This window comes from Grampus griseus, assembly GCF_964374135.1.
Source record: "Grampus griseus genome assembly, chromosome: 7".
In the NCBI taxonomy this organism is placed as follows: Eukaryota; Metazoa; Chordata; class Mammalia; order Artiodactyla; family Delphinidae; genus Grampus; species Grampus griseus.
The window spans coordinates 13,495,514-13,513,545 of NC_139001.1; the positions used below are offsets into that span (position 1 = coordinate 13,495,514).

General features: G+C 40.4%; 1 protein-coding gene across 4 annotated transcripts in view; it reads left to right on the forward strand.

Moving 5' to 3' along the window:
- DOCK10 (dedicator of cytokinesis 10) overlaps nt 1–18,032 on the forward strand; it is a gene marked incomplete at its 5' end in the record, with an annotated part of 280,108 nt that overhangs the window by 209,618 nt on the left and 52,458 nt on the right. For all 4 annotated transcript variants that reach the window (XM_082658291.1, XM_082658290.1, XM_082658292.1 and 1 more), the window contains 5 exons: nt 631–723; nt 1,167–1,285; nt 5,699–5,768; nt 9,092–9,205; nt 13,295–13,366. In XM_082658291.1, coding sequence (XP_082514417.1) covers nt 631–723; nt 1,167–1,285; nt 5,699–5,768; nt 9,092–9,205; nt 13,295–13,366 — 468 coding nt within the window. The remainder of the gene's footprint in view (nt 1–630; nt 724–1,166; nt 1,286–5,698; nt 5,769–9,091; nt 9,206–13,294; nt 13,367–18,032) is intronic.

Sequence of the window (18,032 nt, forward strand, 5' to 3'; positions counted from 1 at the left end):
TCTGTGTGTGCACATCCAAGTTTACTCTTCCATGAGGACATCAGTCATATTGGACTAGGGCCACCCTAACTAATTACCTCTTTAAAGACCTTATCTTCAAATATCATTACATCTGGAGGTACTGGGAATTAGGACTTCAACATATGGGTCTGGGGAGTCAAGTTTTATCTCATGATGTCAGATGGACTTCATAATTTTTTTATTAACTCTGACATTTTAAGTCCAAAAATATCCGTATGCATTTTAAACTGTACCTATTCTCGTGTGTTTTAAAGAATAGGTAAGAAAAATTGGTAGAAGTCTGTGGAAGGAAGATGACAGAAGACAACTTAAAAAGAAAGAAAGGAAAGAACAGAGACAAGGGAAGTAATTCTCTAGCCATTATCATGTGGCCCGGAAAGAAAACAAATCTCTGAGAGTGAAATAGGAGAGAGAGGGGACTTTGTAGTTCAGGTCAAGCCCTCTGTGTGCTGGAATGTCTGTGAAAATGAGAGGTCTGTCACTATGCCTCCTGGACAAAGCACCTCACATCAAGGCATCTTGTCCTACAGAAGGGCTCACCTCCCATCACCATGATTGTTCCACAGCTTACATGTCATCAAAAATCAAGACTTTCTTTTGCTGTTTCAGGATCCACATGTGAACGCATTTTTCCGACAGTGCCAAAAAAGGGAGAAAGATATGTCTCAGTCACCTACCTCGAGTTTCGTCCGTTCTTGTAAGGTAACATGACATGCAAATAGCTGCAATGGTCTCCAGGGTAGAAATGGGCAAAACAGACCTTTACATTTTGCATTGAGCAGCAAACTAAGGGGTAATTATTATCGAAGATTTTTAAACACCTTATCAATTCAGAGACTAAATGATTTTATTTCACAATTCCTAAAAGGTGTCTGTGTGTTCATTAAAAAATAAGCAAAGATCAGTTTCTCCAAAATAAAAATGATTGAAAATCAGAATCAATTGACTCTAAATTAGTTAATTAGATGTAGAGTCCTTGTAACATTACCCCCATGCCTTTATGTCATGCTAAATGCCATGAAAAATAAAGTCAAACAAAAGTGAGCTACAGTAGTCATATTCAAGTTGTGAAGAACGTCAGTAAAAGAATGTGCTTTAAATTTAATCAATGGCCTTTTTTTTTTTTTGTCCTGCCAATTTAACAGAACTTACTGAATGTGGAAAAGATTCATGCAATCATGAGTTTTCTGCCGGTAATCTTGAATCAGCTCTTCAGGGTTCTGGTGCAGAATGAAGAAGATGAAATAAGCACAACTGTGACCAGGTATCCATAGCACAGCCTTAGGGGAAGAGATTTTATAAGCTGTGGTTACACACAACTTTGATTATAACCGAATGGCCACCTGATTGTGTATGCTTGCATTTCGTTCGAATACGTATCTCAAAGTTAAGTATGTCTCACTCTTGAGTTCTTACCTTCTAATCATCTATTACTATCATTCAAGTAAAGTTTTAGACCTCTTTTTTAACTTAGTGTTTTTAATTAAACTTTTTATTTTGAGATAGAGGCACATGCAGTTGTAAGAAATAATGCAGAGAGAGTCCATGTTCTCTTTAGATGTTCCCAATGGTGTCATTGTGCAAAACTATAGGACAATATCACTCCAAGAATATTAACATTGATAGAATCAGGAGACAGAATATTCCCATCCCCACAAGGATCCCTCATGTTGCCCTTTTATTGACACACTTACTTCTTTGTCATCTCAAACCCCACTCCTTGCCCTGGGCAACTACTAATCTGTTCTCCATCTCTAAAATTTTGTTACTTTAAGAATTTTATATATATTATATTGAAATTTTATATATAATAGGAATATATAAAATTTTATAGTATGTTAAAATATACTCTATGCTCCACATATTCATATAATAAATTGATGAGTTTATTATATATTCTATTTTCAATTCCTATATAAATTATATATTATATATATATATATGGATATGGAATTATATAGTATCACGGTATATAACCTTTGGGAATTGGCTTTTTTCACTCAGCATAATTCTTGGAGATTCATCCAGGTTGTTGTATCAATCAATCAATAGTTCTCTCCCTTTTATTTCTGACTAGTATTCCACATCAAAAAATGTTTAAAAATTCACCTGTTGAAGGCTAGCTGGGTTGTTTCCAGTTTTGGGTACATTTGGGGTGAACATGTTTTCATTTCTTTGAAATGAGCGATTGTTGGGTCATATGGTCATTGTGTGTGTTGGTTTTAAGAACATGCCGAATCTCTTGCATTCCTATACACTGATGATGAAAAATCTGAAAGAGAAATGAAGGAAACACTCCCATTTACCGTTGCAACAAAAAGAATAAAATACCTAGGAATAAACCTACCTAAGAAGACAAAAGACCTGTATCCAGAAAACTATAAGACACCGATGAAAGAAATTAAAGAGGATACAAACAGATGGAGAGATATACCATGTTCTTGGATCGGAAGAATCAACATTGTGAAAATGACTATATTACCCAAAGCAATCTACAGACTCAGTGCAATCCCTATCAAACTACCACTGGAATTTTTCATAGAACTAGAACAAAACATTTCACAATTTGTATGGAAACACAAAAGATCCCGAATAGCCAAAGCAATCTTGAGAAAGAAAAACGGAGCTGGAGGAATCAGGCTCCTGGACTTCAGACTATACTACAAAGCTACAGTAATCAAGACAGTACAGTACTGGCACAAAAACAGAAATATAGATGAATGGAACAGGATAGAAAGCCCAGAGATAAACCCATGCACATAAGGTCACCTTATCTTTGATAAAGGAGGCAAGAATATACACTGGAGAAAAGACAGCCTCTTCAATAAGTGGTGCTGGGAAAACTGGACAGCTACATGTAAATGAATGAAATTAGAACACTCCCTAACAGCACACACAAAAATAAACTCAAAATGGATTAAAGACCTAAATGTAAGGCCAGACACTATCAAACTCTCAGAGGAAAACAGGCAAAACACTCTATGACATAAATCACAGCAAGATCCTTTTTGACCCACCTCTTAGAGAAATGGAAATAAAAAAAAAAATAAAGAAATGAGACCTAATGAAACTTCAAAGCTTTTGCACAGCAAAGGAAACCATAAACAAGACGAGAAGACAACCCTCAGAATGAGAGAAAATATTTGCAAATGAAGCAACTGACAAAGGATTAACCTCCAAAATTTATAAACAGCTCATGCAACTCAGTATCAAAAAAACAAACAAACCAATCCAAAAATGAGCAGAAGACCTAAATAGATTGCCAACAAACACATGAAAGAATGCTCAACATCACTAATCATTAGAGAAATGCAAGTCAAAACTACAATGAGGTATTACCTCACACCAGTCACAATGGCCATCATCAAAAAATCTACAAACAATAAATGCTGGAGAGGGTGTGGAGAAAAGGGAACCCTCTTGCACTGTTGGTGGGAATGTAAATTGATACAGCCACTATGGAGAACAGTATGGAGGTTCCTTAAAAAACTAAAAATAGAACTACCATATGATCCAGCAATCCCACTACTGGGCATATACCCTGAGAAAACCATAATTCAAAAAGAGTCATGTACCACAATGTTCATTGCAGCTCTATTTACAATAGCCAGGACATGGAAGCAACCTAAGTGTCCATCGACAGATGAATGGATAAAGAAGATGTGGCACATATATACAATGGAATATTACTCAGCCATTAAAAGAAACGAAATTGATTTATTTGTAGTGAGGTGGGTGGACCTAGAGTCTGTCATACAGAGTGAAGTAAGTCAGAAAGAGAAAAACAAATACCGTATGCTAACACATATATATGGAATCTAAAAAAAGAAAAATGGTTATGAAGAACCTAAGGGCAGGACAGGAATAATGATGCAGATGTAGAGAATGGACTTGAGGACACGGGGCGGGGAAGGGTAAGCTAGGATGAAGTGAGAGAGTGGCATGGACATATATACACTACCAAATGTAAAATAGGTAGCTAGTGGGAATCAGCTGCATAGCAGAGGGAGATCAGCTCAGTGCTTTGTGACCACCTGGAAGGGTGGGATAGGGAGGGTGGGAGGGAGATGCAAGAGGGAGGAGGTACGGGGATATATGTATATGTATAGCTGATTCACTTTGTTATAAAGCAGAAACTAACACACCATTGTAAAGCAATTATACTCCAATAAAGATGTTAAATTTTTTTTTAATTTTAATTAAAAATAACATGCTGAATTGCTTTCCAGAATAGCTGTACCATTTCTCTCCCACTAGATCTTATTTTTTTATGCTCAATTTTTCTTCAACTGTTCTCACTTTAAATTTGCCTGTACTATATTCTTTCAACATTACTAATCCATCTTGTGACTTTGGCAGTTACAATTTCCTCTTTCTAGAGATAGAATTCTTGATTAATTATTGAATCAAATATTTCTAAAGTTCACTTTTTTAAAAATATTAGTTACAGCATTCTGGAAAAAAACTACTCTTCACATTGAAATGTTTCCAGTACCTTCATAACTCACAGGCATATTATTAGCCTCTTTCAGGATGAGAGTCTTTAGCGTCAGTTTTTTGTTTGTTTGTTTGTTTGTTTGGCTGCGTTGGGTCTTCATTGCTGCACGCAGACTTTCTCTAGTTGCAGCGAGTGGGGTGTACTCTTCGTGGCAGTGCACAGGCTTCTCATTGCGGTGGCTTCTCTTTTTGCGGAGCATGGGCTCTAGGCGCACCGGCTTCAGTAGTTGTGGCACATGGGCTCAGTAGTTGTGGCGCGCGGGCTCTAGAATGCAGGCTCAGTAGTCGTACTGCACAGGCTTAGCTGCTCAATGGCATGCAGGATCTTCCCGGACCAGGGCTCAAACCCGTGTCCCCTGCACTGGCAGGCAGATTCTTAACCACTGAGCCACCAGGGAAGTCCCCTTTAGCGTCATTTTTTAAAGTAAAGCTCTGAAGCTCTAGAAAATTAAAGTATCTCTAACAGTTCTACAACCAGGCAGTTCTGGAGCCAGATTAGAAGGCCCCAACTGTGCCTTCAAGTTATGCCTTTTTCAACATGAGTATATGCATCTGTGTTGGCAAAACTCCTAAGTATTTCAGCAGATAGATCTGTTGAAATTCTGGGCTGTTCCTAAGCCCTACAGCCGTGGAGTAACTGGAAGTATTAATGTGAAGAAATCAACCCATACCACAAGTGCTACTGGAAACCCTAACCCAGCTAAGAGGGAAAACCCAAAAACCTGCATCTTAAACTAATTAGTTTTTCCAAAAGCATGTATATAACACCTCTAGGTTGGAAGACTAGCCTTTTTAAAGTGGAACATGATAGTTGGAGGTTAAAGACGTTTTAATAAGGTACTAAAAATGATCCCTTTTCCAAGAAGACAATGTCAGCAAACACATAGACCATAATAGCACATACAACTTGGGCAAAAATGTCTCCAGTATGGTATTACAGCCATAATACATTACTTATATCGTAGTGTTTAGAGATTTCATGGTTGGAAATGGCTAACAGGTATTGTAGATGTTAAACACCCAGTATTGGGGGATAAGGGGGGCGGGGAGAGTCTGAAATTGGTTCGTTCATTCATTCAACAACGATTAAGCACCCAGTTTACCAAGCACTCCAGTGACAAACCAAGTGGTATTTTCCTGCCTTCTCCAGAAAATCCACTCAACAGCATTGCTTTTCCAGGGTTCTGACTGACATCGTGACCAAGTGCCATGAGGAGCAGCTGGACCACTGCGTCCAGTCCTATATTAAGGTACAAAATTGCCACCTGGGCATTGGTCATATCCCCTTGTGCTGTGTGGCTTTTCTCACTTCCTGTCTGCAACAAGTGGGAAGTTTCCCCCTTTAGCTAGAACGGTGCCTACCACAGTCGTAGCAGACATTCCCCTTAGCTACTTAGAATTCCTTCTTTTTGCATTGATAGGCTCAATGTATTGTTTCAATGTATAAATGTATAAATAATGTGTACATGTGCAAATGAATATATATATGGGGAGAGAGAGCAAAGAAAGAGAGGAGAAAACTAAAGTATTGTCCTTTGAAGTCAACATTACAAATAAATGAAATTCCTCTATAAATTTAAGGAAGATGTTTCCTGTTGGTTTGTTGAATGTGCTCTGTTTCTTCTGTAATGTTTTCTTAGCTCTTTTTATTGTTTTCTCAGGCATTATTTCATTTTCCCAGTTACTGTATATTTGTACCTGCTTCTGGTATGTTAAGTCCTTTATCCTCTGGCATGAACCACTAGCCCATCCCATCAGTGTGCACTGCATCCTTCAGTGGCCTTCGTCAGATGTTCACTCGGATATGTTTATATTCTCATTTTCAGTTGGCCTGTGACTTAATGCCAGTGAACTTGTGATGATGTTTGTACATTATAGTTCCAACCTAAAAGTCATCTTCTTGAGTGAAGAGAAAATATCCACCCAGAGATAAATGAAAGTACCTTATATTCCTTTATGATGCATAGAGGACCTAAATTTCAATATTTATGCACAGATTGTATCTTTAAGAGACAGAGACCTTTTTATTAAAAGATATATTCCATTAATATATAGATAGACATTTATCCATATATTTTAGGTGTCTAGAAAGGTGACTAGAGAAGAATTTGGCGTCTTCTTTGACAGAAATGCTCCTGTAAAAGGAAGTAACTAGAAATTTTACTCTGGAGTGAACCCTTCTGAGATACCATCAGTGAGGAATTTTTCTCATTACAGTTTTATATTTACATGTTTTCTACCTGTCAGAAATGTTAGATGTCTTCCCAAATATCTAAGTATGAGTGTGTGCCATTCCTTAAAATAGCCCATACGCCAAAAAGAGCTTCTTCACAATAATTTCCCTATGGTATAATTTTACCCAATAAGATCTACAATTCAACTGCAGAAGGCCAGTTCCACCTACAAATGCCTTTTTAGTTTGCTCTCTAAGACAGAGTCATAGCTTACTTTTATAAGGTATTGAAGACTTTACTGTTCAACAGAAATCATCTATAGAATTTTCATTCTCTCGACACTTAACCCAGTTTTCCATTTCAATTGCCAAAGGGGCTAAGAAAAAAAATTCCCCAATCCTTATTACACAAAGTCATCTCCTTTTCAACACACATATTATTTACCTTGTTCCAATGGAATCACTGAAAATTGCATTGAGAACCCACTGATGTTGCAGTTATTTTTGTGACAGCCGAGGCTAGTTCCTGGGGAGAGCCTTACATCAGCTCTCAGATGTTATCTGTCATGCTCCTGGAGCATTGTCCTGGAAATGCACCCTGGAAAGGTCTTTATTTTTAAGCAGGATGTTTGAAATAGCCTGATGAGACCTTTTGATTTTGTAATGTAAGAAGCTGTGTATTTAGTTTGCTTTGAAGTGGTTCAAATCTGGAAATACACCTATGTGGAATTTCAAGCTGATAAAAATTCCTAAAGATATTTTATAACATAATTTCATATATCTAAAACAAATACAGCCTAATAAGTATAACCAACTGGAATTTTAGTCTGGAAAGAGCATTAAAGTAGCAAATGGAAAACTACATTCTAGTTAAGGTTAAATAGCTAACGGAGCAATCAGCCTCTCTGAGCCTCACTTTTCTCCTCTGTGAAGTGAGATGGGGGAGACCACATGAACATCTAGGTCTATGATTCTGTGATTTGTCTCTTGCTGCAGTACATGGCTGACAGCCTGACCTTGACCAAGGAGTATGACTTTTTTTACCCGTGGTGGAAAAAATTATTTTTTAGCGTATACATTAAGCCCCACACCTAAGAGTATAATGAAAACTGGTACCAATATGTGCTTTGATGTCCTTGAAGGATGGGATAGCTGATATAATTCAAACCTATTCAGAAGTAATCTAAACACCATTTCAAGTTCAGTGGTGCTAAATGCTGCTAACTCACTCCATCTACGATATCCAAAATGCACACATACACCATGTCTTTTTCAAAAATGTATACCTAAGGTCAATCTAATTAAATGGTTTACAGCAATTCGTAGGACTGATATGGTCTAGCCAAAATTTTTAAAATTTCAGAGCTAGTCAAAATGCCCTTGGGGCTTAATTACTGCACATGGGATTAGACAGATGATGACATTACCCTCATATGAGTCATAATCCATGAGGGGGAAAATCATACTACTCTTGATGTTAGCTAGTTTCATGCATTTCTTAGCCTCGTTTTTCTCCTTTGGGATGAGCGTGGAGAAGTTAGGCCCCATCAGAATGATTTAGATATCAATGGCCTGTGAAGTTCAAAGAAATAATTACAGACCCAAATGCAAAGTGCCTCTGCTTTGTTTCTTGCCTGCATTCATCCTTGACTGTAGTGAAGTCCAAATTTTGAATATTATGAAGAAATGACCTTCCTTGAGGCAAACCCAACTCATAAGTAAAATATTATAATTCAGTAATAAGCATTTTGTATTTTAAATATACATGCATGAATTGATACTTAAAATATATGAAGAAATATGGAAAACTAAACCATGACATACACTCAGTGGTGAATGCCAGCACCAATCTTTTAAGAAAAGAAAGCGAGAAGCATTAGTTATCTTACTGATGGCCAATTATTAGGAACCTGTTGGTTGCCACGTCTCAGCATGAGATGGTAGTGGACCCTGGGCTTGTGGGCAGCTCACCTACTGGCCTCTGGAAGGCGCCTGCTTCCCCACTTGGCTATTTGAGTGGGTGCTCTACCCTTTCAGGATGAAGAAATGCTACCATGCCACCCACCTGTTGCCAGTGGAAGGAAGGAGAAGGGGAAATGTATCCTAAGTAGGTGGGTCAAAGCTCTCCATGTTTCCTTGAACCCTCTAAATTGCTCTCTGATCTTCTTTGTGATTTCGACAAAGAGCGTTTCAAGGAGAACTTAGGTGAGCAAGGCTCTACCTGTGCAAAGCCCTCAATAGGAGCAGGTGTGTATTACACTTCTCATTGGGCCTTCATTTATTTCATGACAAAATCTGGCATGAGCAGATAAGTTTGAGACATGAGTCATTCTTGGAACGTAATTTTTGATGCTTTGTTTTTAAGTATTTAACTTTTTTCACTTTTTGGATTTTCTTCAGTTTGTGTTCAAGACCACGGCGTGCAAGGAGAGAACTATACATGAGGAACTGGTTAAAAATGTGACTGGTCTTTTGCAATCAAATGACTCCACAACAGTCAAGCGTGTCCTGAAGGTAAAGAATTTAAAGACGGTCCTTTCATTGGGATGGCTTACACTCAACCCTGAAGGTGATAGGATTCATTGATTTTTATAGATCGTTTCTCTAATAGTTTCTGGTATAAGCTTCATGTTGAAACGGTAACATATGAACCTGTTAAGAAAAAGAGATCCGTGTCAAGAGAACAGATCATTTTAACAAGTAGAATGGACTCAAGTTAAGTCCTTTGGCCTAAAGGCAGAACGAATGACTATTAAGAATGACCGAAAACATTCAGAAACGCTAAGTGTACCCCAAATAAAGTTTATTGGGTTTTCAGGCACAGGAAGAGGAAAACTACCAACAAAAGGATTAATGATGTAGTAATGAATATACTGACAGCAGAGAAGAGGCAGAGAAACAGCCACTCTTTGACCCCCAAAAGTTGAAACACATGCATTTGTAGTAATAGAAGAAGAGATGGTGAGAAGCTGGTAAAGGTGTAACTTACAGACTTGTGAATTTAGTCCCCTGCTAAATTAATTATCTCTCATGACTTGACAGATAGACGATTGATTAGTAAGTAGCTAGAAGGGGAGGCTGAAGGCCGGATCAATAAGCGTCAACAGGGGTTGACTAAAATCACATTATCCTAGGCCAAGCGGTTGGTTTGTTTAAATTTAAATTAGCCGTATGAGTATATTCATTCAGTTTATCCAACAAGTATGTTCCAAGTGCCTTCCTCGTGACAAGCGCCACCCTCACCATCCTAGGCATTTGGCGTGCATTTAGAGACTAGAATAAAGATCTCTGCCCTTGGGAAGCTTACATCCTACTGCGGGATAAAAACGATAAATGACACACATGATAGCAAAGTTAATTAAATTGTACGTTTGGAGGTGAGAAGTAGCATAGGAAAAGAAAATGTCGAGCAGGTAAATGGAATGCGGAGTCCTGAGTATGCAGGGTGAGGTTTGCAGTTTTAAATAGAATGGTCAAGGTAGAGCTCATGGAGAAGGTAATACCTCAGCTAAAAATGTGAAGAAAGTGAGGGAGCTGGAGATGTTTAGGGTAGAACATTAAAGGTAGAGGGGAAAACATACCATATTTATCTTTGTCTGACTTATTTCACTAAGCATAATACCCTCCGAGTTCATCCATGATGTCACAAATAGCAAAATTTCATTCACTTATATGTGGAATCTAAAAAGTAAAACAAACAAGTGAATATAACAAAACAGAAACAGACTCACTGATACAGAGAACGAACTAGTGGTTCTGAGATGAGAGAGGAGTGGGGGGAGGGAACAAATAAGTGAAGGGGATTAACAGGTACAAACTGTTAGGTGTAAAATAAGTTACAAGGATGTAATGTAGAGCGCAGGGTATAGCGCCAATATTTTTATAATAACCTTATATGGAGTACAATCTATAAAAATATTGCGTCATTATGTTGTGCACCTGAAACTAATATAATATTGTAAGTCAGCTATATTTCAAAAAAAAGGTAGAGGGGAAGACCTGTATAACGTTGTAAGGCAGCAGCACACCTAGTGGATACGCCTGAAAGATGGCAGGGAGGCCAATGTGGCTGAAGCCACGTGAGCAAAGAAAAGCGGAGGCAAGTTGAAGTCAGAGAGGCAGCGGGAGGTTTGGCAGGTAATGTAAGGCCTGTGGGCCATTGCAAGGGTTTTGGCTTCCACCCAGAGAGAAACTGGGAGCCGTCAGAGGACTTTGAGTGGAGGAGTAACTTGAGCTGATCTTGGTTCAAAAGGATCGCTCTGATGGCTGCGTAGAGAATGGACTGTAGTGGGGTGAGAGTGGAGACGGGGCTGCTGAAGAAAGCTGCCTGCCTAGCGTCCATGTTGCTGCAAATGGCATTATTTCATTCTTTTTAATGGCTGCGTAATATCCCATTGTATACATGTACCGCATCTTTATCCATTCTTCTGTCAATGGGCATGTAGGTTGCTTCCATGTCTTGGCTATTGTAGACAGTGCTGCAATGAACATTGGGGTGCATGTATCCTTTTGAACCATGTTCTTCTCCGGATATATGCCAAGGAGTGGGATTGCTGGATCATAGGGTAGTTCTATTTTTAGTTTTTTAAGGAACCTCCATACTGTTCTCCATAGTGACTGTACCAATTTACAGTCCCACCAACAGTGTAGGAGGGTTCCCTTCTCTCCACACCCTCTCCAGCAGGGTCCTCTGGGGAGAGTCAGTGTTCATTTAAAAGACAAGGCAAAGGGAATGCTTGGAGGAGAAGTTCCATCTTCAGGAGATTTTATTGGTGATGGACCATGTGTTCCAGACCAAAGGTATGGTGAGTGGGTTTCAGGAGATGAGAAGCAGTGAGATACACAGGGGGTGCGCAGCACCTACGGAGACCAGAGGGCAGGAGAGGAGTGAGGCTTCTTCTGTCATCAGACGTGAACAGAGGCAAGAGTCTCAATGGGATTGGTCCTGGTGGATTCAAGGTAAATAGTGGAGGTGGGGCTGAGTGCTGAGGAGTGAGAGTGACAGGTGTCAGTTAAATCAGGAGACAAATGTTGGAACATTTGGCATGGTGGTTAAAAATATTATTTAGGACAAGGTGGGGTGCCTTGTGTTAATTAAATATTCCCAACAGCATGAATTTCACTTCCAATATCAAGTTTACTAAGGAATGACGCCCTTTTTAAGCCAGAGCTTAAACGTCCTTTCTTCCTCATCTCAGTCAATCTTCCAGCGTTAGAACCCAGTACTCAAAAGTTCTTAACAGCATGCTTGGTATCAGCCTAAAATTGGATATAGTTCAGATGCCCACCCACAGTAGAGCAGATAGGTAAATTGGGATTATATATGTGATGCAATGACAATAGAGGACCCCCAGCTACCTAGCTCCACATAAATAAACCTCAGACAAGCATTTGTTGAATTGAAAAGGCCATCACAAGAGAATACATACAGGATGATTCCGTTTATTTAAAGTTCAGGGGCAGGCAAAACTGAATATCACTTCGATGTATGATATTGGTAGCAAAATTATGAAGGAAAGCAAGGGAATGATGAACACAAAATTCAAAATTATAATATGTGGTGGAGAGGCTGGGAAGGGAAGAGGCTCAGGGAAGTGTATTCTTTGTAAGTGTACACAATATGTGATGTATATTTTTTGTATCTGGGTTAAGCAAGACCCTTAGACCCAAGAAAGAGGGGCCTCCGCTCTTGAATATGCTTTGATCTTCTCCAAATGTACCCCTTCTCATAAGAAAAAGTATGAGAATAGCCAAGAGCAATGCTCCTGGGAGCCCCTACCGCCTCTTCAGCACCTCTAAGAATCCCCAGGAGCCCTACCTAAAGGGTTTATAGGTTTATTCCTGGGCCTGCTTAGATCTCTTTCCTAAGTCCATTGTTCAGAGGGAAAATCTGGAGTGTAACCCAAGACCCAGGAGGGGAGCAGTGTTTGGTGGGAGAGAGGGACCAGCTTGTGGGCAGCACCTGGATTTGCAGGCTGGACAGTCACCCACGTGCCCCAGGCCCCTCAGTGTAGGGCAGAGCCTCAGGTGAGAAGAGGGGGTGAGCCCCACGTCCTGGTACAGCATTCCAAGTTGTCATGAAGTTATATTTGTCAAGATAGGAGGATCCAACCTATTTTATTTAAGACTCTGCTAACGTGACTTTGAACTTTTAGATATTTTCACACGTGGCTTCCATGTTCACTCTTGCCTCTATCCCTGGCAATGTTAGGGGTGGGTCTGCTATACCATATTTTAAGATAAAAAAGTTTTACTTAGTTTTGTTTAACTAAGTAAAACAGATAGAACACCCAATGAATGAATAAGTATTTCATAAGACTACTGTGTACTCAGCCATGTCTAGCAAACCAGTATCTTGTTTTAGTTTAAACAGTCTTTGAGATGACTGAGGAACAGAAGTATCTGGTATTTACTTTTACCATTAGAACTTTGCTAAGGATGATCCTAACATAATGGAGAATATACTATTGCTCTGATGCATTGAATTTCAAAGAATACATTTTAAGATAAACGTTTTATAAAATTGCATGTTGTGAAGAATGGAATTATCATTATTTTGCTATAAGATGATAAATTTCTGGTTGTCTTTTCTTTTCCTAACAGCATTCCTGGTTCTTCTTTGCAATTATCCTAAAATCCATGGCACAGCACTTGATTGACACAAATAAAATTCAGGTACGATCATAGGTAATACAATAGCATCCAATAAATGTGAGACATGATTGTGTGTATCAGTACAGGTCCTTCAGAAGCAGATGCCAGGACAAAATTAGAAGTACAAAAATGACTACAAAGGATAAAGGGACAGGCAAAAGGACTAGGAAGGTCTGACACCTGTGAAAGGAGATGGCAAAGGAAGGAGGATCAGCTAGAAAGAGGCTTGCAGCGAGAAAGTTGTAGGTGGGCCAATGGGCTGTCTGAGAGCAAAGAATGTTCATGAGAAAAGTCCTGCATCGGGAAGATGGTCTGGCTCCGTTACCTCTGCAAGCTCAGTAATTACTCAGAGCAGCCGGAGAGAATGTGGCTTGGCATGAACTCTTGAGTGGGTCCCAAAGGCTTCGCAGTTATTTCATTCATCCCAGTAGACTTTTTCTCAAGGGAGTGTCTGAGCTATGCACATCCTCGGCTGCCACCCGTGGTCCACAGTCCACAGCTTACACTACCTTTCACGTATGATTATGAATCTTCTCCTCCACAGTTCCCATGGGCCTCTCCTTCCTGAAAGAAAACTTACAAGAGGGAGGCTAGTGGGATTAACTGTAGCCCCGTTACTATAGTTGGTCTCGGAACCCTGTGCAGTTCTCATCACCTCCCTCCTCCACCATCCATTCTAGATTGCCCTCACCCTCAGCCAGCAGCTCTGAAGGTCTTGGTGACTTACTGTGTTGTGACCCAAACCCTCATTCCAGAGTGATCCAGGGTGGTCTCACCCTCCCAAGCAACCAGTGTGTGGTTACTCTAGATGCTAATTATGTCAATACAAATTATACATTTGGACCAGGTAAATGGCTGTTTGGTGGATTTTTGAAGCCAGTGGACTCTCTGCTAACAGAACTTTAGGCAGGGCAACTTTATGAATCCTGTGAGTTTCCACTCTACCTGGGTGGACTTGGTGGTGTTTTGGTCTCCAGATAGCAGTATCCACTCAGATCTTGTGGCCAGTAGTTCTTGAAATATATGAATATTCCCCTCTGCCTAGTATCGTCACCTGAGGAAAGCCTTTGGAAAAGGACTGGTAGAATCATTACAGTATGTACTTATCAAAGGTCTGTAGGGGGCTTTCTTTAGGGACCCTGCCTCCTCTTCAGTCAGCATGTACCAGATCTGAAAATTGACTGAGATCCAAGAACAGAGAGAGGATTCCCGTCTACTTACTGGAACAAACATCCTCATCTCCCGATGGTCCAGCCTTGCCTTCTTGGTGGACTTAAGCATCGCCATTGCTGGCTGCTGATTGTCTCGTCCCTAGGGCTTCCAGCATGTCATTAATCAGCTCTGTAGCTCCCTGAGAGTCCAGCCCCCTTGGCTGCTCTCCAGATCTGCCATTTGTTTTGGTAATCACAACCCCCTGGCCCCTGGAGATTAGGTGCGATCACATGGCCTCTGTTATATTGATGCCCCTCATCCTCATGACTGTGAGTGAGCCAACGCTGTGACTGCCTCTCTCACCTGCAGGTGGGAGACACCACTGAACGGTCTTAGGGATGTCGGTCCCCAGTACCTTCCTGATGGCCTTGGCGGATAGTGGGTCTTCCGGGCTCATAGTTCCATTCCTACGTGTCCACCTTCATCTGCTTCTTTATTCCTTCCTCATTCATCTGCCAGGGCAACCTAGGCATTTCCATTCTGCTTAAAATGAGCCATCTCCAGGATTCTAAGAGCCAACTAACAGTGAGTGGTCCATCCCCTGAGGTCTTATTTAAGCCCATGTCCTGACAAAGTGCCCTCACGTCAGTGAAATTGAATTTATCCATTCTTATGTTCTGGCCATCTTGGTCAAACACACTCAACATCCAATCTCAGTGGTACTCCCACTGTGGCTCCTGCTGGTACCTGCTAACTAATTCTTACAACTCCTTGGGGTACACGCTCTTCCTTACCTTATTAGGCCCAGCAGGTTCACAGCTGAGTTAAGCTGGCATTTAATCCCAGTTCATGGCCTGAGCTCCAGGAGAGGAGGAAGGACAGCTCCTGAAGGGTTTGCCTGGCCTCTTGCAGGGAGAGACCTTTGCAGTGTATTCCCACACAGGAGAAGTGCTGACTCTTAATAGAGAGGGATGGGGCACTGAGGATTCAGGGGAGTCTGCCAAGCCACCATCCTCGGGCCATCCATCCACGTGCCCCATCCGTGCCTCCAGGCCTCAGGCCTTTCCAAACATGGCCTTGACATAAGCATAACAGACCTGCCTTGACTGCACATCTCATCATCTCTGGTATCCCATAACTCTCAGTTCTTAAGTCCTATGTTTGCTCTTCAGCTGTGTCTGCTCTTATACTTCCAGAGATAAGAGCCTCCTGTCTGGGAGGAAGAGAAAATCTAACGTGAAGCTAAGACTGATTCCTATCTCTCTGTTCTTAAGCTGTATCAGGAAACCCCACCACTGTAATCCTTGCTCTGCCACTAACATGTTCGATGATTTTTAAAAAAGACACTAAACATCTCAGAGTCTGTTCTCCCATATGTAAAAAGAACAAATTGGACTAAAATCCTTTAGCTCCCACCAGTATGTATCTGCTAAAATAGATAGGTCACAAAACACCCTTATGAACAGCCTAAGAATAAAGGAACTCATCGTAAACGAGAGTTTATCTTCACTGATTCAAGTTCCCTTTTCATTACCCTCTTCCATAGCAATCACCATACCCAGTTTTCTTCCAGAGGTGCACGGCCTTCCAATTTTCTAACCATCTCTATTTATCACAGTAGGAGAAGACCGGATACCATCATTTGACTTGAAAGCATTCACAATAAACATCTCCCAAGCTATTCGCATTTTCTTTTCTTATTTTGTAATTGTGAAGTGAATAGCTTTCTTTGCTATTAAAAAATGCTTCCATCATCAAGGAGACGTGAGAAAGTCAGATCCCCTAGTCTGGTCCTCTGAAAGGCAGATAACACCTCCCTGTGACCCCTGCTTTCTTGTCCAAGGCGAATTCCTATTTACTAGGAAGTGCTGAATAGCTTCTCAACACTGAGCTCTAGTAGCCAAAGTTTTCTTGTACTGGCTACACCTTTTGTTTCCCATCAGCCCCTTGTTCTTAACGAAATTCCCAAATGCCTGAAATTCAGCCCCTGCATTCCGCACCTGATCCTTGGGACCTCCACCATATCATCGCCCAGGTTCTCCAACGCGTTCCAGCTCTGCAGCTTGGGATTCAACCATGTGGTCACTTTACCCCCCTTCCTCCCCTGTCCTGAGAGAGAAAATCCACCGTCCCCAGCTCAGGAATTCTCCCGCCTCAAGCCCTTGGGATAGACTTCCAGAGAACAATTAAAAATATTGCTCGTGTGTTTACTGAGCAGCATGTCTTTGGGTTAAGAGTGGGAGTAGGCTACAAGGGGAGTTTGAAAGGAAGGCAGAAAAGACAGAGGAACAGAGGGGTTATCAAAGTCCAAGGTATTACTGTATGTCCTTGTGAAGAAAATGTTGACATTGATATGTTTAATGTATCTTGGAGGACTAACACAATGAAAAAAGGAAAACTACAAATGTGCTTTGATTATCTAAAAAGTGATTGTTGCTTTCATAGGTGAGTTGTTCACCCTTATTTCCCCAGGGTACACAGAGCAAGATGAAAAATGATGTCTGCAATTAAATTCATTAGGTTTATTTGTTTTTAACTTCATTTGATTTCAACAATAAGCTTTGAATATATACAGGGGGTAACCATAAAATCCTCAAAATGCCTATACAGTCATGTCCTGGTACAATGGCTTAAAAAAAAGCCAGTCCAAGTCAGCTCCAGCGTCCAACAATTAATCACTGTTTGTTCTATGCAGTTCCTGTAATTTTAGCCTCCGTGGTTTTTATTCTTGCCTCATGGAAGGCTGGGTGCTCAGAATTTTAGAGAATATGGCACTAACTCTCAATTGTCTGTTTCTGTCTATAGTGAAAATGCGAGTCTAATTTTAAAGCCAACTTGTAAAGATGAATGAATCTTACCTATCTCGTGCAAAGAAGCTGTGTAAATTCACCAAGTAGAGACTGAAATGGGAAAACTCAGCTGCCTGAAACTTTCCCTTTATGTGCAGGAGTTCAAATTGGGGGGGGGGGGGTGTTGGATTCCTGGACTGAGGGCAGTCTTTAGGGGCCTACAGAGTTTTATTCACTGTATGTTATGTAATCTCACAGCCAAATCACTTTTTATCTTGCGGCAAAACATCTTGACTGTGAAGTCCCACAGGCACCTGCGGTGGCATATGCTGGGACCATTGAGTTAAGACTAGCTTGTGTAAACCTTCATCTATAAGATAAATAAGGTTTGAGCATCTAATGGAAAACATGGTGATAACACTGTATTGTGTAATTGAAATTTGCCGAGAGTAGAACTTAAATGTTCTCTCCCCAAAAATATGTATGTGAGCTGATGGATGGCTTAATTAACTAGATGAGGGGTGGAGGGTGGAATTCTTTCACAATGTGTATGTGTATGAAAGCACCACAGTGTATGCTTTAAATATAATTTTATATATCAACTATAACTCAATAAAGCTGAAATAAATGTTTTAAAAAGACTAGCTGGGACTCACTACTTATTAGAGAACATTACAAACCGATATCTGTACCCATTCAGTTATTCATTCACTGATTTCTTATAGTTGTTTATTGGAGGATTCCTA